Source organism: Melopsittacus undulatus, chromosome 10, assembly GCF_012275295.1.
Source record: "Melopsittacus undulatus isolate bMelUnd1 chromosome 10, bMelUnd1.mat.Z, whole genome shotgun sequence".
NCBI classification, from domain to species: Eukaryota; Metazoa; Chordata; class Aves; order Psittaciformes; family Psittaculidae; genus Melopsittacus; species Melopsittacus undulatus.
Window position 1 is genome coordinate 25,345,793 of NC_047536.1, and position 20,744 is coordinate 25,366,536.

Genomic DNA, 20,744 nt, shown 5'->3' on the forward strand with positions numbered 1-20,744 from the left:
GATGTTGTCAGCATGTTCCTGGCATGATCAAATATTAATTATGCACATTACTTTTAAGGTGAAACACAAAGGCTAAGCTTGGCTACCTCGCCTTAGTTCCTTCTGCTATTAGTGGAGGAGGAGACTTCTCCAGGGGTTAGTTCAGCAGCCAAAACACCGCCCTGCTTCTAAGAGTTGTTGGGTTTTGTTGCCTGCTACCATGTGGAGATCCATGGGTAAATGAAGTGGAAGTGCATCTTGGAGAATGTGGCGTCTCCTTTGGGATGTCCCTGTTGAGATGCTGTAAGCTGGGGCATGTCAGGGGCAGCACAGGTGTGTTTCTTCAAAAACCAGATGTGTGCCAGGACTTTCTCTTCAGCAAAGCAGCTTCCCATCACCATGCCAGAGCAGGCACGTGCTGCAGCCTGGAGCAAAGGTTCCTGTGACTCCAGTCAGCAAAGGATACATGTTCCTGCAGAACTGAAAGATGTCCATGGCAAGAACATGGCTTCTGCTGTCTTTGGAGGGTGGGTGGAAGAGCAGGAAGGCAATTCCTGCCCTCTCTTTATCCTCAAGGAGATTTGTGTGCAGATACTTTCTTGTTTTTCATTTACAAATCAAGTGTTCAGATACCACATGGTGTAAGAAACTCCTCCAAGACCACAGATCCTTTCAGGGTGGTGATGGCATTAACATGATGTAAGAAATGACAAGACAACATCACATACTTATGCAACATATGCAGCAAGCACTTGAGAATGGTCCCACCTCCTCCCACAGCTGGCTCCAGATGCTCACACACAGTTCTGTACCACGGGTGGGCTCTGCTGACTGAATCTCCTATGAAAGCCTCATCAGGAGCCTCTTTATCCTGTTCCCTCCCATGCTTAAGTATACTTCTGAAAGTAAAAAAAGCCATGAAAAAGCTATTTGCATAAATATCATAACTTTTATTGTTCTGTTCACAGTTTTTTGAAGAAACATTCCTAAATTACACAGTTATTCTCTCTTTAAGAATCTGTGCCTTTTTCCAATTGGAATTCACCTGGCTCCCACTGCCAGTCAGTGCTTGGTGTTGTGTTGCTCTTTTTAAGATCAGAGAGCTGCAGTGTTCAGTAGTTTCACCCCGTGAAGGTACTTGTGCACTGTAATCAAGACATCCTCAATTCTGGTAGCTAAACTCAGCCATCTGAGTTCTCCCTCAGCCTCTCTAAGGCATTTTCACACTCCACCAGTCATTTCTGAATCTCTTTTTTTGTTGTTTTGCATCCATTCCAATTACTCAGCTTCTCTTTTAAAATGTAAATACCCAAATTGCATCCAAAATTCCCAACCCTCACAGCTGAGACATACACAAGTATAATCACTTACTGCTAACAGTAATTAAAGACAAGAACACATTCTTACTCATTAGTCTTTTACCCTGGGACTGCACTGGAACACGTGTGAAGCTCTTACTCTGGGCCTGGGTATTTTTCTCACGTTAACATTTTATCAGTAGGGATTTTGTATGTTTTCAGCAGTGATCTGGAACCACTGAATCGTGTCGGGTCCCAGCAGAACCTTTCCGTGAGCATCCCCATTGCATTATGGCTCTCCTTGAATGCCCACTTTTGAAATGTGATTGTCAGAGAACATCAGGCTTTGGGGGGGGGGGGGGGGGAATATACACTCAGTTCACTCTAATCTGAAAGAAATCCGAAAAACAAAGAATCAAATGACTTACACTGTGCTCCTTCATTCACCCCATCTCCTTTTTCATCTCTTCCCTGAGTGCCATCCTGTCCCCTATGCATTCCTACCCATCAGCAGGTCACAGACTGCCCTTAGGAGATGCTGATACAAGGTTTCTGCACCCACTGAACTTAAATGTGTTCATCTTTAATACTGAACATTGCTAAGGAATGACATCACTTTTCCAGTTCTCTTAAATCATCAGTAGCACCAGCATCACCTGCCTCTAGCAATGGTCCTTATCCTACCAGAAAGACTTCCTCTGAACTTTGGCTCTTTATCTGCCTCTCAAACACTCCATAGTATTCTTTTCCTTTGGCTGTTGCTTTCCTCATTAATTTTTAACGTAACTCATTTTGAGTTGATTGCTGTCTGCTTCCCTTTTTCTTACTTGTTTTATATGACTTTACATGTAATTTTCTCCATCATTTCACCACTGAAACAGGGTGGGCAGTTAGCAAAAGCTCTCCCCCTTCTTGATGGCAAAATTATGGATTTTTGGCCCTTTAATATCTTTCTGTTTAAAAACTGCCAAATCTAGTTCAGTTTTCCATCTAATTTCTTCACTACCAGATTTGATGAGAAATTTGCTCATCTATGGACTTTTGAAGTACCAGTTACACCACTAGCAGCCTGCATGACTGTATACTTCACTCAACCATCAGGATTCCAATTCCTAGCTCTCAATTAATTTATCTGTATCTGACATAAACAAGACAAATCCAAATAGCTTCACGTTTCATGTCTAGCACTGCATTAGAAAAACAGGTCTGGGGAATATGAGTCCTGACTACTGGATAGCCATCTTCATCCCCACCATTTAAATCACCTTAGAATGTAGTTTGGATTCTAGATTTCCTAAATAATTCTTGAACTGAAATAAAACACACACACACAAATTAAATAACTTCTGGATATATTAACAGCATTGAGCCAGTGCTTCATTTGATAAGCAATCCACACTGAATACGAGCCTGTTATTTACTATAAATATCCTGCACTGGAACAGCAGAAAGGAGACAGAAAGGAGATGGTGGACAAGACTTCATTGCTTCAAACCCTATACAGAGTGAAGAGGAAGAAGGAACAGATTTGTCAAAGAGGAAGCAGGAAGGTGAGTGGTTACCTGCGCTGGGAACCAACCTGGACATGTGTGCCAAAGGGCAGCCTGGGTGCAGCCACCCAGCACTCCCACTGGCCAGGAGTCCAGGACAGGCAGGGCTGGAAGGGCAATGAGAACAAAGAGACTGAGATGGAAAGTAAACAGGCAGCAGAGAAGAGAAGCCATTCAGTGACACTCATCTGAACATCGGTTTCTTTGCCAAGGAGCAGGGAAAGAAAAAGGATGACTTGGATTAAACCAAATGGCTGAGGGAAGGAATGGAATGAGATTTGACAGCTCAGGCAGGATAGATCAGGAAAGGAATTGGGCAGAACAGTCTGAAGCCTTCACAGAAACACTGTTTTGGGCGCAGAACTGAAGCAAAAATTCTTGGCTCCAGTCACACTTGTGTGTGGCCTCCCAGTGAAATGTGAAAGCTAATACTGCTGCTTCAGCTCAGAGTTACTACAGCAGATGCTCAGGTCAAGAATGGATGTCCACAAGCAGAACATAAAAGATTCCATCCTGACACACACGTGGGTTACATCTAATACCATGATGCCATTTTTTAAGTTCAACAGTTCAGCTTTTAAAAACCCAATTATATGTATCTTAAGAGAACTTAAAGTTAGGCACACAAAGCAGGGCAGTTTTAGACAATTTCTGGGCAGCCTCAGCTCACTTCTTGACTCGGCACTGAAGGCTTGGTCAGATACTGCCTCATACTCACAAAAAGTGGCCAAATTAACAGTGCACAAACTTGGTTTTGCCATTTCCTAACTTCTGAGCTCTTGACTTTGTGCAGGCTTCATAAAGGTCTTTTAAAAGTAGCTGTGTGTGGATAATTGCGTGTGGGAACTTTGCCAACTCAAACATGAGGGAATTCAAGAGGCTTTTCTAATCTTGTGAGTTTATCCACTGAAGAAAAAGATTTGATTAAAAAAAAAAATGAAGTACAGCTAAACTGGGAACAATATTACAGGCTGTGCCTCAGTTCTTCATAGGCACTTCAAAATGTTGGAAAGAGAAATCACAAAATTAGGAACTTATTAAAAAGGAATGAAATGTACCGATGCAGAAACATAAACAGAAATGCCAGATGTATAATGTCAACTTGTAATATGCGGCTTCAATTAATTCTTCTTAATTCATTTGTTTTCTTAACTTCTTTTGTTTTGCCATCTGGAAAAGGCCATTTTCTAATGACAGATCATAGGAGGAAAGATCCAAAGTTCAAGCTTGCTTCAAGGAAAAGCTGACTTGTTGCTGTGCTCACAGACTCAGTGGTCCTTGTTGCAGTCCTCATTCATGCAGAAGCTTCAGGACAAACTTAGGCCTGGACTGGGAGGTAAAAAGATCTACATGGAAGTTTAGTGAAGTTTTCAAAAGATTTACTCTTCAAGATACACATGTGAAAGCAGTTCTGTGAAAGCAAATATGCCACAGAACCGGTGGAGTAAACAACAGGTACACATGCATGTGGAAGGGCGCAAGTGCACGCTCAGTACAGAGTTAAAGAGATTTCTGGCTGGTACTTGTGTTATTTAAAAAAATAATCTACATTTATCCAGTAAAAAAAATCAACCCATTAATAAAACAAACACATTTTATAGTTAAGCAAATATGAGCAGTGGAAACACACAATTACTTTGTCTTCTGAAGCTTGTCAAAACAGAAGTTAATAACAGCACAATGAGTAATGTCACTTTGCACTGACCCATTAGACAAAGTGATTCAGTATACACGAGGCTGTCAGCATAACGTAAAGAAATCTTAATTGGGCATGGTCAAAGGATCAGCACTGCCCTGCTTGAACAATAAATCCCACTATTTATCTAACAGTAACAGATGATTTACACCAGCACTGCATCCCACTGTCATCCTTTTATGACATGTATCCAAAGAACTGCTAGGTTTCACTCTACAAGCAACCAGCTTTGCTCACTACTTGGTTTTCTTTGTAAAATGCCTGAACATTGGTTTACATGAATATTTTCTAATTAGTAAATTAATTTGTAGATATGTATCTGATTATAAAGAATAGCAACTTCCACATACAGCACTGTGCTAATCTCACTCCTCTAGAGATTATTTTCTTCTTTTTTATATTACTGTTTCTGGCTCCAAAAATAAAATCTCAAGTATGTAACTGAAATTCACTCACCACCTGTCCCTTCTCAGCTTGCTCACTTGAGGATTTGGGTAATGGGTCTAACCCATTTTCAAACAATGAAGAAGCAGCTCTCCCACCCCAGGCTGCTCCAGCACTGCTGTGAAGCACTATTGCAGCTGTAACACAGCCACAACAAACATGAAGTTCAGCACGCTTGTTTCACATGTTCTTTAATTTCAAACAGAGGGATTTTTGGTTGTGGTTGTCTCAGTTACTTTATATAGAAAACAGAACTCAGGATATGGCATTTCAGAACATCATGTAGAGCAAGAGAAGTATAGTCTCAAAAATGTAGAATACTACATTTAAGTCACTGCTGTGCCCGAGAATTAAGGAAGTGTTTGATGAAGAGATGAAAATATCATACACATTTGCTAAAGAAAAGGGGTGACAGTTTTCCTTCATTAGGCAACTGCAACATCAAGTATCTCAAGACATTAACAATCCATTTCTGCATGTATGTAAACACATACCATGTAAATACGTCGACTGCTAAATCAAGATTACAATTAGAAGTGCAATTTTACATGTGCAGTGAATAAAAACTGTATAGTTTACTGGTGAGAAGAAACTACAGCCATTTGCAAAATGAGGTTCCAACTTTATCCCACTCACATCATTTCAGGACAAAAAAAGGACATTTCAGAACATGGAATACCACCACCAAGCTATTACAATCCTGTAGTTTTAGAAAATTACATTCTGGTACATCAATCCCTCTCAATGTGACACACCTGGCATTATCTTACTCTTCAATCTCTAAGGCTATTCAATGCTAACTTGAAGCTGGGTACTTGGCTTACATACGCAATTGTTGTAGTTGTGCAGTCACAGCTGGCAAATGCCAATGCAGAGCAATAGTTATGATCATTCATGCATGGAATATTTGCTTTAAGATGTGGATAACTACATAAAAATAGTAGAAACCATTCTGCATTCATTTCCCAATATGAGGCTTCAAAACATTTTAGATATCTATTTATTCCAGATTTGGCCAGAGAGCGCAGATAGGAGTACACAGCTCCACAAAACAAAGACTACCTAAGCAGCCTCTACCAGATCATACAAAAATTAATGATAAATGTATATGCAACTGGGCATCTTAAAATAAGAGTAAGGACACTAATTAGATTAAGGAATACATTGATTTGTACTATTATGTATCAGTTACAGTTTTCTAATATCTGGTGTTGTGCAAGGACACCAGACAATCTTATTTAGAAACTCTATGTTTCAAGCGTAACTTCTGAAGATACACAATGCCCCCAGAATAATTCACTTTCTGTGAATACTTCATGAAAACATTTGCTCTGGGGTCACTGTGTAAGGAACAACTTACAGAAGATCCAGGTGGGTTTAGAACATCCATCCAGTCTGGTCTGTAACCTATCTACAGACTGCCTTCTTAGGAACCTCACAAGAAAAAACATCTTTAGATTTCTTTCTACTGTGTATGAAAGGAGTATCTGGTTGACCAGGTATGTACTAAGGATTCCACTCATCAGTCATTTTAAGCTCGGCAAAAGCATTACCCTGACAATTCAGTGCTACTGTCTGGTCAGCTGTTGTCAGAAACGGTGAGGAAAGACCTCAGAATTTTGTTAAGTTCCAAAAGATGCGCAGTTAATTTAGGAGTTTTGTTTAGGACTGATAGCAGGGGTCAGCCCAACTGCAGGCTACAGCTGTTGCCAATAGATGCTTAACTGCAGTCCTCTATTTGTTGGTCTCCTTGATCACACATTTGTAACGCATCTAGCAAAGCATAAGAGTGTTTTCTGAGACCTCTTTATAACCCTGGAGTGCAAACAACAGGGATGACTTTGCTCACAAATGATTTCAAGTTCCAAGTTGCCACAGATCACTAAGTGGGTACTGAACACTGGAAGGAAAATGGACATTCTGCTGGCTTTCCCCTTCAGCTGGGAGCTGCCTGTGTGCCAGCCAAGTCCACTGTGGTAGCTAACAGTGTGTGTAAAATTGCCCTGCAACATTATTACAGATATAAGAGAGCAGTTCCAAGCTTCAATCCTCCCCCTTTACCCTGCATACAGCTTTTTTTTCAAAACCCCAAACTTTTCTGAGGCTGTTTTGCAGCAGAACAAAGGGCTCTCAAAGGAGTCAATATTTTTTTGTTTAAAGCAAGTTAGGAATTCAGCTTTTCTGATAACACATTTCAGTGATATCAAGATATTTACAACAGCCTCTTCAAAAATACTGCATAGCTCCGACTCCCTTCGGTTTGGGTTCTCTCAAATACATTCATCAAAGCCATGAAAACTAATTTTGCAACATCACTTACAACCTTGTCTTTCTGAAAAGGTTCTTTTAAAGTGTTTCATGTAAAAGTTCTCTTTAGCATCTACTGCCCAGAAAGCATCTTTTTCTTGATCAGTTGCGCCCAATTTGTCAGACTGAACTCTCTGCTTTGTTCTTTCCAGCTCATCTCCCATCTCCTCTGCCCTTTACAGGCATACTTGAATAGCTTTGTCACTTCCATCCTGAGCAGACAAGGCACTCGCATTTTAAAATGCTGAAGATACCCCTCTCATTTCAGCTGAACCTTCTGGAGGTACTGCCAGAGCTGTTTGTGTTCATAAGCTGAACACACCAGTAAGATTATTTTCTTCCTATTTTCTTATTAAACATCACATAAAATTTCACTTCTTTGCACTTGCAAAGCAGGAAACCCTTGAGACACAAGTGGAACAAATATAAAGGTCAATGAGTGTGGCAGACAGCCTGCAGCCCAAACAGCTTTCCTTAAGAAAACACAGGAATAATGAAGGAATGAAAGAAGTTGCTTCTAAAAGACCTACCTTAAACCATGACAGATGCTACTAAAACTTGTCACCGATGGTTTTTGGACCTAATCTTAGACAGGATTTTACCTGTTCAAGAGCTGTCATCCACTGAAGTTCAACTTCTTACAACACATTGAGCGTATGTATTTTGCAGTAAAAGTATGTTTAGCATAAGATTACCTTAACCTTACTTTCAACATGTTACTAAGCATCTTAACTATTGAACCCAGCTAAACTGAAAAATTGGACATTACCTTTTACCTTGTACCTCAGCAGTCAGGATGGTTACTCTGACCAACATTTATGTGTATCAGGCTCAGGATGGGATGGTTTGGATGGATTTTAAGATTAGGCTGGAAAGAAAAATAAATCATCCTCAAACAAGGCTTTCCTTATGCCACGAACTAAGCTGACACAGAATGCCGTTTCCTCCCCCCCTCTAAAAGCTGTGAGAACATGACAAAAGTAACAAAGGAAACATTAATTTGGGGGCTTTATTTAATTTTTCTTTTCTTTTTTTTTTTCCTTTTTAAGATGCTACATAGTCAAACAGGATTGGTCTTTTACGGCATAGGACTAGTTTACTACTAATAGTTTTTGTCCCCCTAGACTTATTTACATACAAAACCAGTTTCCTGACCACTGTTTCTCCAATGCTCAGATTATCAAAACTCCCAACAATGGTGTAGTGCCCAAAACACCAGGAGGCAGAAGAATCTCGCATCACTACAGCAGCAAATTTTTAGTTTTAGTCACTGGCTTTAAACAGGTGCCTTTTCATACCATATAGTATTAGTCAATTTTGTGACAATAAGGAAACATGAGATGAAATACATTAAATAAGTTAAATATGCATTAAACATCTCTGAATAACATTTTCATTCAGCTAAATGAACCAACAGCAATGTAGCTTGGTCCCTTTATGAGAACAAGGCATTGACCTTTATTCCAAATGAGCGTCATACCAGTCAATATATGCCTCTTAATGATGCCTAGCACACTCAGCATTGCCACATACAATTCTTCTCAGTTTCTCAAGATTCATTTAAGTGCCAAGAAATTGGTAACTTGCACAGAGTTGAAGACACTGACAGAAACTGTTAAATTTATGAGCAGAATGGTGGATTAACGTATTTTACAGAAGCTTATCAACACCTCCTGCCTAACCCACCTCCAAACATCCAATAGGGCCTGCTCCGGCAGTGGAGGAAGAGTTTTTTCTATTTTTCCTTTTTTTTTTTTAAATTTTTTAAATTTTTTTTCTTTTTTTATTTTTTTTTAAAAAGAGGTCATCCAGCAACATGTACCAGGGTCTAAGAATGTTTAAAATGACATATACAATATTCCATTGTAGTGTTAAATCGTGATTTTCTCCCCCCTTCATCACTGAAGCATAATCTCTTTCATTCATCCACTCACTGTACATTTGAAACTTTCTAGATTACGTTACATAGTATTTGTGCAGGGGTAATTTAAAGGCAAGACCTGTGAGATGTCATACATTAAGTTTTTTTAAACATTGTTATGAATAAATTTAATCCAATGATATGGCAGAACCATCAAACCAATTTACAATTTCCAGCATGCTGCCTCTACAAGGCTATTTTTCCTATAATTACACCAAAGACAAAGAACAAAACCACCAAAGCAAGTAGTCTGGAGCTGAACCCTTCGTCCTTGACAGCAGCTGCAGAAGCAGATATTGGGTTGTTTGTCTGGGGTGCCTTCCTCATCCGCAGTCCATCTTCTTCCTGAAGGAAGAGATGTTGATTATTTCTACTGAAAGACAGCTTTAAATATTCTCCCTTATCATATGCATTTCAGGTGGCCATAATAAAACAGGTGAAAGCCAATTTACAGCTAATTTAGAACTCTATTTTCCACAATAATCCTGAGAAGGAAAGGGTAGTGAGGTAGGAAAAGAATTCTGTATCTACTCGACTAGCAGAGCAAAATCCACATGCTCTTGGAAGTTTTCTCCTGTTGACTAAGGTAACAGGGGAAACAATGAGGAAGCCTTGTCCAAAATCTGCAGAGCTCCAGATCTTCAAAAGCAGTGATGGAGGGAATGGCACGGAGGTGCTTTTCTTGCTCTGTAATCAAATATAGCACTGTTGGGGAAAAGGCTTTTCATTATAACTAAAACTGATTGTGAAATATATGGAACTTTAAGTCAATTATGTTCATCATTTGCCTAGGGAGATGTCACAAGCAAATTTTATCAGCATTTGAAGGGCAATCTATTTCTCCCATCATATTAATGCTGACATTTTGACATGAAACTAATGGCAGTAATTAGGATATATTTTGGTATGAGTTTGACAGCTCTCTCAATTTAAAGATATATGAGACAACAGATAAAACAACATCATAACACAAGATGTTGTGCAGCACAGCTGTGTGTTAGCACACTCCATTACACACATGCAGAGCACTTTAGGAGACAACAAAATGAGACTTTTGTGACCCAACTGGTATACAGCCAAAGCACTAGTGTTAGACTTTACGTGGTACAGTATTATAGTGCAAAAGTGTAAGATACTGAAGCAAAAGCCTCAAGTCCATACATAAAAAATAACTAATAAAACTGTAATAAAAGTTATTGCAGACTTAAAAATTGTCAGGTAAGTGAAATTCTAAAGGGTCAGAGTATGTCAAACTTTGTCACTTCTGAATTTAAAGGGGCAGGAATACAAGAAGAAGGTCGCGCCTCAGCCATATACATTGTTATTTCTATGTGCAGAACAAAACGGGTTTACAAATGTCTAAAGAATTTCTTTATGCATCAGCCAAGCCAAGCAGCATCAATGCTGCCAGAACAGAGTTCCCTTCACTGAGCTCCAGTAGGCACAAATTCCAAATTTTCACTGGTGCTGTTATCTGTGATCTAGGCATTTACAACAAATGAAACCTCTGTAAAAAGAGCTTCTCAGCATGGTGTTAAAGGCTTCCCATTTACTTGATTTCAGAGCAATGTGTTGGATTTGATAGGAAGCATATTTCCTATTAATCTGTCTCATTTTAGTTATTTTAACTGTATTGTATTATAGATGTATTTTAGGTGCAATTACTAAAACAGTATTTGCACAACAGTGCCCTCAAGCTCCCATCAGTTTGAGAGAACAGGGCCAAATACAACACTGACTGCCGGCTTCAGACTGAGTAAAACAGGTGGAAAAAGAAAAAAGAAGAGAAGGAATTAACTAGTTTGCTATCCAATCAGTTTTTCTGACTGCACGACTTGGATGCCCCTTTCAAAGAAGCATTTATTTCAACACTTTCTTTCAGTTTACAGAGGAAAAACCTAAATTATCTTTTAATTTACATTAGAATATTAGAATACCATGCCAAGGTCCGGGAACCAAACCTTTAAGTTGGAAGCTTCTTTTTCAGGAAAAGGGTAAATCTGGAAAAAAATAAAGAAGTATCTTTACCTTAAACTGTTTATTCTCCTCCCGTAACCTCTGAACTTCTACTTGAAGCCTCTTATAGTCTTCCATTATTTTCTTAACTTCAGTGTCATCCAAAGAAGAACTTATTGATTTAGACATTACAGAGGAATCTGTCTTTGTTGCAGTTGTGGATACAATTTTATTTATTTCTATGTCATGCTGTTAAAAAAGGATAGAGTGATTTTTGGTTAGTTGTTAACACCACACCACACACCTGGTATTTAGGAGGAGAATCATGTAAAATTGTCTTTGCACATCTGACACATGCCTGTATCAAAAGAAATAAACAACATTTTTATTTCTGTAACCTTTACTTCCCATTTCTGTTTCACAAAAAACACCAGATCAGCAGCAGTAAGTGCAGACAGAATGAACCTGACTTTTCAGTCCCTGCATACATAGAAAAGGAAATATCCTTAGACCACGTCGTACAATGTGAGTGCAAACTTACTTGCTCATGGTCTGCTTATGGAGTATTAGTGCTCCCCTCACCTTTCCCCTCCCCAGGGGGAGGGGAAAGCAACTCCTTCAGGACCCAAGGAACCAGGGATTGCCAGGAGCTACCCTCCTGCTGTGCTGTGGTTCCCTCTCCTCTCCCCAGAGCCCGCTGTCACCTCTCCATCTTAATGACATTATAACAATGCAAAACTGGAATTAAAAGCTGCCCAGTGCAAGGTGGAACAATTGTGCCTTCAGACCTACCTACTACGAAACATTTCTCAGTGTATTCAATCCATTACCAGTTCTACATTTGACACTACATACTGCCATTAAAAATTAATGCATTCATTAACCTAACAAAAAAGGATCCTGCAATATTATAGCTGCTAATTGCAACATAACCCCTAACTGCAGTTACGTCTTCCTTACTAGCTTTCTACCAATTTACTTGCTAAAATCAGTTTTGTATCAAGGAAGCAAAAAGGAGTGTTGGACAGGCAAATTAATATTGCTGACAGTTACACCTGCTCCAGGATAAACTCTCAGCTTTATGACCATCAATCACAACCTTTCAATTTTTAAAAGAATATTCTTTATCCTGCAATATTTCACTAAATGAAAACGGATCACCTCAAAGACTTCTTTGTGCTAGTGTTGTACATGCATTGTTCAAATTAGCTGCTCCTTACATTAAGCATCACCAAGATTTTTAGTTTATATTGTGTTTTCAAAAGATGATGCCATCCAGGCAGTGAAACAGGGTTCTGTCTTTTGCTTATATAGTTGTCCGCATAAACATGCCATTTTATATGATTTATTGTGGTATTATGTTAAGACACTCAATATGCAGTTTGAAATACTCACAGGCTTATCATTTTCTGCTGGTAGCTCAAACACACACCTAAGTTTCGAATCCATGAGTTCTTCCGGTTTTGCTTCTTTCCACTAGAATAATTTATTATTAATTTAATATTACACATATTAGTATAGAGGCAGATGAAAAATGCAGTGTATGACATAAATATCATCATCTTACAAAAACCCCACAGGTGTCTATCATGTTACCATTAGCTGATGAAAAATTAAACCAAACATGTAACTGAGTGGTATCAAAGAAAGACCAGATACTACGAAGGAAACAGATTCTAAGTAGTCAGAAAAAAACCCCACAGGTAATTTATGAGAGAACTGGGACTTGTGTAAGAGTAATGAGCATAGATAGGGGGAGCTATGGTTCTGATTTAGGGGGAGAAAACAAAGAAAAAAGGAGGGGTGCATTAAAGGGAAAGGTAACAAAACCCCTACTCAGTAAGTGCTAGTTCTGCAGTCTTTCTTCAGCAGTTTCTGCTTTTCAAATTCCACATAAGGTTTTCTTTCTGACTGGTATAAACTAAAGGGCTGTTCTTCTCCCTCCTTGTTTTCCACCTCCTTATTTTTCAGGATCAATGTCTAAATAATAACAGATGTGCTAGGTATAGAAAGTGACAGTTTCCCCTCTCATCCTTCTCTCCTCTTCAATTAGGGAGTCTACCATAAACAAGTTCCCTTTCAATATTTTTAATAGGGATTAACAGTTATAAATCTTTGCTCAGTATCTGCTGTAACCCTGAACTGAAAAGACTGATTCATAGTAGTGATACACAACAAGAAGCATCCACATTTACAACCTGGATTTCTCACATGCTTCTCTTCACTTTGACCATACTTCTGGTAGCATGGTATTGCTCAGCATATCTAAAGTAGGTGTCAAATTATGGCTAACCCCTGTGGAACCTGAGCAAGCATTTGACTCATCCTAAACAGCAGAATCGTACTTCAGATCTTCTGTGGCTGAAGTCAGAGCTGTATTTCGAGGTCCTTGGCTGCCTGTGAAGTGTTGAAAGCTTTATAGTACTCCAGTAATTTGTCTCACCTGTTTATCCAGAATAGGAAGAGCCATGGAGAGTGGTAACAAAGCTAACAGCTGATAAAGTGGTAAAGGCAAAGAAATCATATTGGTCTGTAGAGGTCTGGAAAACTGGAAGGGCCACCTAGGTCCTAAAAAATGTTCTTTGCTAGTAGAGGAACATTTTTCTTGGTATAAAGTAACTCATAAAAATTAAAAGGTTTAGAAAGAAAGGCAATCTGGCTTATCTTTTTAGTGGTGCAGACATTTTATTACTATTGCTGTTTTTCCCACTGGAACTTATTTTGAGGCCATTAAACAAGTATAGTTCCATAAATCTCTTTCAGAAAGGAAATGCTTAACCCTGCAGAGTGCCGCAGCTTTGAAAAGCTATTCCAAAGATGATACACATTGTAAAGACTACTGTAAAAAAGCTATATGTACTCTGAGGTTTTTGGGCTTGGCTTTTTAAAGTAATACACATACATACAAAAACACACAAGACCCACATTTCAGAGCAATTGCCTTTTCTTCTCTTTTATTGTGTCCTCACTAGCTACTGAGTATTCTCTCAAGCCAACAAAAGCCAGACTAGGGAAGTCTCTTTATGCCTACTTGCAGTAGCAAATTTTGCTGTTATGGGAAAAGCCATCAATTGACATACTGCTTTGTTCCTTTCCAAGTTGTCTTAATGTCACCTGACACCTTATTTCCACATCTTTTGCCCTTCCTTTCTTCAGCACCTCCACACCTCTGTTACTCTCACTTGCAATCCACAGGACAAAAACTGCGAGGGCCTTTCATTTACCTAAGCCATAACAAACATAGGTAGGGATAAAGAAAAAAGCAATACTTGTAAATCATCCTCCTGGAAAAAGGGGCGGCTCAAGGGAAGACTCAAGTCTGAGAGTAGAGGCATAAACATAAAAGCATACCACAGTATTCTTCATATTCTTAGAATACATAGTTCAAGTTGTCCTTGCTAAAAAAATAATATCTTGGAAAAAAATACAACTACTTAATATTTTTCTTTTCATGGCTTGGTATCTTATTACTGAGAGCACTGTCCTAAAGAAGTAACTACAGATACCAAAGAGCTCAAAATAAACAGAAAACATCTTGCAAGGCAGAGATAGAAATCTGGCAAAGCTTTCAAGGATCATTGCAGTGTGGACTGACAACAGCCCTTAGGCAACACAATGAAAGGTGTTATAAAATTATACAATTGTAAAGAAACCCATTTTAAGTAATTTCAATACTTACTACTGCTTCCATATCTGAAGTATCAGCTGGAGCAAACATAGACTGAACCATAAACTTGTGTTTACTTTTCTCATTAGGGTCATAGTCAAAAGGCTGTAGCATCACTGCAAGAAAAACCCGAAAATACATTATCTTAACATTGCTCTGATGCAGATATGCAATGGTGATACAGTTACCAGATTTGAGAAATACAAACATTCAAATGGTTTCAAGTTGTATGTACATTATGACCAAAAGAGGCCCTGAGATTGGGAACCTCACTCTGAAATCAAATTTCAAGAGATAAGAGAAACAGGCTTCAGACTGTCTAGATTTCTGTCTGAGAATTCTGGAAGTGCTGATCATGCTAGAGTACTTCATACACAAACTACGGCAAGATAATAATAGTAATTCATAGTAAATAGGGTAATTTACATATCTTCTGGGACAGAGGGAAATATCCTCCAAGAAAACATCTTTTTTCCTTCCTCCTTAGGGCAAAAGCAACAAACTGGCATTTTAAATAGTTGTACACATTGCATTGCTGATGGCTCCTAAGAAAGACTACAGAGACAACCTCAAACATTTTAAACCTTGAGGTTCAAGTCTCAGGATGGAAATTTCCTCTACAGAGTTTAAGAGTCTCATGGTATTTGTTTTATCAAGTGCAAATATTTCTTTTCCAAAAATAAGTTGCTGAAAGTTTGTTACCAATTTAAAGCTGGAAGTTTATGGTTAGATGTGATATAAACTTAGCATGTGAAAGGCATGCAAGAAATCTATTTCTCTCCATTTGAAAATCACAAACATTCCAGCATTTGCTTATGGAGAAAATGACTGTATTCAGGGGCAGAAAGGTTTAAGGGGTGTGTGTGCTCTTTTAAAATGCAATTTATTTATATAGTATATAACATAGTAAAGTATACCATGTATTAATTTATTTATACAATGCTAGGAATTTCTATGTCTATATTTTTTTGGGGTAAAGAACTAACATGTTAAAGTAACCTGATGAGGCACAATTATGTATTTCATATACATATATTTCATTATTATGTATTGCAAAAAGCTACCACCCCCTCAAGTTTAAAATGAACTTGCATATACTGCAACTACTGCTAACATAAAAAATGGTGGCAGGTTTTAAAATTCACTTTTCACAATCCATGAGCTACTTCAGTTCCTCAAACCTGGAGAAGAGAAGGCTGTGTGGAGACCTCATAGCAGCCTTCCAGTATTTGAAGGCGGCTTACATGGATGCTGGTGAGGGACTATTCATTAGGGACTGTAGTGATAGGACAAGGGGTAACGGGTTGAAACTTAAACAGCGGAGGTTTAGATTGGATATAAGGAAGAAATTCTTTACTGTTAGGGTGGTGAGATGCTGAAATGGGTTGCTCAGGGAGGTTGTGAATGCTCCATCCCTGGCAGTGTTCAAGGCCAGGTTGGATGAACCCTTGGGTGATATGGTTTAGTGTGAGGTGTCCCTGCCCATGGCGGGTGGGGTGGAACTAGATGATCTTAAGGTCCTTTCCAACCCTAACTATTCTATGATTCTATGATTCAATCACTAAGAGAAGCAGCTCAAGAATTACTATTACTTTCATTGACATTATGTGCCCAAATTCACACTCACTAATTGCAGGGGTTTGTCATTTAAAAGCAATATCCAAACGAGCCCATTTACTGCTGATGATGGCAAGTCAAATCGATTGGCTTCCTTCAATGAGCAGAATATGTTATGGATGTGCCACCTTTATTATGCACACAATCTGTGACTATCAACGACCTCATGACTTTTAAAGCCCCAGAAGATGGAAGGCAGCAAATTCTCTCAGATGAGGTCTTTCAAGAAGTATTATACATTTTTAAGTCACCTTTCAGTAATCAAACACTAGTCCAAAAGAAATGTTTGCAAATTAACAGGCTGCTTTTAAAATTGTTTTCCCAAAAAGAAGTGATCACACTGTGAAACATACGTTTCAGAATTGCATGATACCTCACTCAAAAGCAGCAGTGTAAGTGTTCCACTCCTGTAGTAGACACCTAACTTATTCCAAGCCCACATAATGTGTAAAATCCAACTGAGTAGTTAAAACTATCCACTGTTATGGAACTTCTCTACATCTGCAGTTAGATTAGTTTGCTTTGCTGAGTGCAACTAGAAGCTCATTTGAAAATCCTTATTTCCCAAGTGGTAGTGCTGAAGCCATTCTCAAACACCAGTCGCTGCTCTAAATTCCATTCACTGAATCATAAGAGCAAGCAGCCAAAGAGGGCTTGACAGTACAAATGTTGTTAGTACTTGTATTTTTAGATCAATACATGAAAGTCACATTGACACAAATTATTCAGCAAATGTCTTATAAGCCAGATGGGAAGCTCAAAAATATGTACTTCGTTCAAGAGGAAGCCAAATCATTTCAACATTTACACACTATTGGGGGTTTCGTTGAAAGATCAGTTTCACTGTCCTAGTTGAAGAATTGGCTACTGTGAATGCGGCTCCATTGTTTTGACTGGAAATTGCATATCTTACACATGAACTATGTGAGAAGTATATATTTCCTCTAAAATGCCTTATTCAAATCAGTCATCTCATCTCAAAAATTTCTGACCAGCTTTCATCAAAACCCAGAGTTCTAAGAAACAAAATGATTAACATGAAGTTTGCTAGCACCAGCATCCCTCAGGCAGGGGTATGTATTTCAACCACTTTCTTAAACTGATCACCCTCCAGCTAAAGCACCAGAAGTATTATACCACAAGCAAAGACTGTAAAGTCATTGAGACCCCAATGGAATGAGGAATAACACAGATTATATTTGTTACCCCATTTGGTGTTGTCAAAATTCAGGCACAAAGGACGGATGATATGTACATCCTGCGCTGAAGTGTTTCCAAAGAAATGGATACCAGTTTTCTCACACATTGCTGCTACACCCCAGGGCTTTGTAGATAGCAAAGGCAAGGCAGTGATCACCTAAAATGCTCTTTCCTTTTCCTAGGACATTTACTGGTAATATTAATAACAATGTCAAAAACATTAAACTCTTCTGGTTTCCTAGAGCAAACCTGCTTTCTCAAGGAACAGTGGGAATCTGAAGCAAAGAACGTGGAAGGAGGCTAAACTCATAACACCTGCTAGGATCTGGCACTCCCTTCCAAGAGTAGAAGGAACAGAAAGGTTTCCCTGCTCAGATAATCAGCAACCTTCCTCTAGTTTCCATCTAAAATTATTAATGGCCTGTTTACTTGGTCCTAGACCAATACTGCCCTTCTGCTTAAATATCAAGGAAGGGGAAGAGTCATGCACTTCTGGCACCCTCCAAGACATCAATCACAGTAACTCTTGGCCTTCTGGTAAACTAAGCGAGCCAGACTCAGTGGGTCCTCTCTGGGCCAGGCTCCCCATTCATTCCCTACACCTGTTCTGGCTTCAACTCCTCTGCATGAGCTACTCCCATGACATACTCAGGAAATCTTACTAGTGCCTTGGACAAAAGCATTCATACCCTCTTCTCTCTTCCACTATCCAGCCTGTTTGCACATACTACATTTGCCTTATTCCCAGCCTCATTATGTCAGCATTCTGGTCACCCTGGCCAATCCCCTTCATTTAAGAAGCTTGCAATTATAGCAGGAGTATTTTATTCTCCAAGTGCATGATTTTGCAGTTTCTCTGACGAAACTCATCCTTTGTTTCTTTTACTGTAGCCTTCAAGGACACCCAGTTCTCCTGTGTATCTTCAGCCTCCCAACTTCACATCATGATCAGGGTTTTTAGTGTACTCTTTGTGCCAGAATTGCTTATAAAAGCATTAAACAAGATTAGTACTACGAATCATTCTCAAGAAACATCACTAGTAACTTCCTGCTATTACATTTCCATCCACCACATCACTGTTTACTTACTCTTAAGTAGCCCATTCAATAGCCTATGAATCTATTTTTCTTTTCTAGCTTTACTGGTAATTTTCCCAAATGGCACTGCCTGAAATTCTTTATGGTCTGAATAGATCAAATCTACCACATTCAGGTCACCTTTACATAAAATACCCCAACAAGCTACAGGAGCAAGCTTCAAGATCAACGGTGCAATTTGATCAGCTCTGCTAGAGGTGAGTGAAGGACACTCATCTCTACAGAAACAGGCAGAGTCCACTGCACCATTTCACATTTGTTTCATGCTTACATAGTTCTTTCTGTAAATACTTCAGTCATACAAAAATATGTCAAATCTGTGAATATCAAGATAAATTCTTCTAAAGCAAGCAGACAAAACCAAACCTTGGCAGGTGCTACCTAATCCTGGGAGGCCCAGGGGAAGAGGATACAGAAACAACATTGCCCTGGGAGAGTTGAGGGCTGCAGCAGTGGATGTGACATGACTGGTGTCTTAGAGAAAGGAGCAGACCCCTTGTGACCAAAGAGAAGAGCAGCTGCAGAAGCACCCTCCTGAAGACAACAAACTGCCTCTCCAAAACCAGGCAAGTTTACAAAACACTAAAAACTCCCCTCCATGGATATCTGATAGCAACCTATGTCAGCTTCTCCCCATTTTTCAGAAGCATATTCAGACTGTTGTCTTCAGTGGGACAGTGTGCACAGATGGCACCATCGAATATTTCCTCTCTCCTCCCGTTAAACACCTATATCTGCAGACTCATCAGTATAGGCTTATTTTTTTTTTCACTTTTCCTCTGTAATCCATTCATGCCTTTTATTCAGACTTCAACCTCTCGGAAGCCACAGAATCAGGTATCTTTGTGGAAATAAGACATGTTTAACAAAAATGGAATGTGTGCAAATACTGTTCAAAGTATTTCACAGCAAATGCAATTAAATCAGATGACAGCACACACATACACTTCCCAATAGTTACATAAACTCAGCTGTTAAAATTAAATGCCTTTACATAATAGGTGAAAACACGGGCTACAAACCTGACATTACAGCAAGCAGTGCATGTTGACAGGGCCTTAAATCCTCATAGTTAGGAAAAGCTGTGTAAGAAGCCAGTATTTGAGACTACTAGAATAAAGCAAGCTTTTCTAGATTCTGTATGTTTTTAATGAACCACCATACTAGTACAAAAAAAGTGGAATAACATTCCAACTCCTGCTTCTGTGCTAAAGCAGAATATTCTCTCATATACCTACATCAAAAGAGGACACATAGTTTCACAGGAGTGCAACAAAGGTAACTGGTTACTACAGTGCAAGGAAGATACAGCTGCCCTAAACTCAGCTTCAGTCAGTAATATTCTATGAAACTAACAAATTGTTCCAGAGCTTCATGTTATTATACTTAGCCACTGATTTTTCAAGAGACAAGGTGCAGTACCAACACAGTGCTGCTACCAAGTGGCTCTGCTAGAAGCTAGTAGCAATTCTCAAGAGGACAGATTGCATATAGTATACGTAGCCCACTTAAAGTGTCTGGAAGTTACCACTGAATTAACTATACTCTAATATTTACTAGGTTTGAAGGAATTCAAATCCTATATTTATACCCTGTGCAAGACTTGAATTACATGACTGAAAAATAACTGACTTAGAGGCAAAGAAACTACTTCCATTTATTTTCCACTTAACTCCAAAATCAGCCCTCCATTCTTAAGCAAGATTACTCCAAAGCAAAGGTTAAACACATCTCACCCTCTCTCTGAATCCGGAAAAAAATCTGTTCTTTAAGTTAATGAAAGTCCCATCTTTGATCCCACCTATCCAAAAGATCTCTTCTGCTAATCAGAACCAAAGACACTGCCACCTTCAAGTCCAAAATTAGGTCCAGAGCATGGCTTACAGGAGCTACCAGGAATGCAGTGCATACAGCTCTTTGAAGGACAAATTCAACCATAGCACAAGATAAAACCAGCTTCACTTTAGAATGTTTTAGTAAATTAAGAATTAACATTTATAACCCCAGAAAT

The 20,744-nt window shown here is 39.0% G+C and overlaps 1 protein-coding gene across 3 annotated transcripts in view; it reads right to left on the reverse strand.

Annotated features, from left to right (window-relative positions):
• Positions 1-5,142: 5,142 nt before the first annotated feature.
• Positions 5,143-20,744, reverse strand: part of LOC101880415 (ras-related protein Rab-22A) — a 59,928-nt gene continuing 44,326 nt past the window's right edge. For all 3 annotated transcript variants that reach the window (XM_031047624.2, XM_031047625.2, XM_034067160.1), the window contains 4 exons: positions 14,831-14,934; positions 12,547-12,627; positions 11,224-11,400; positions 5,143-9,540 (listed from right to left, as the gene is read on the reverse strand). In XM_031047624.2, the coding sequence (XP_030903484.1) occupies positions 9,382-9,540; positions 11,224-11,400; positions 12,547-12,627; positions 14,831-14,934 (521 nt within the window). In that variant the 3' untranslated portion in view covers positions 5,143-9,381. The remainder of the gene's footprint in view (positions 9,541-11,223; positions 11,401-12,546; positions 12,628-14,830; positions 14,935-20,744) is intronic.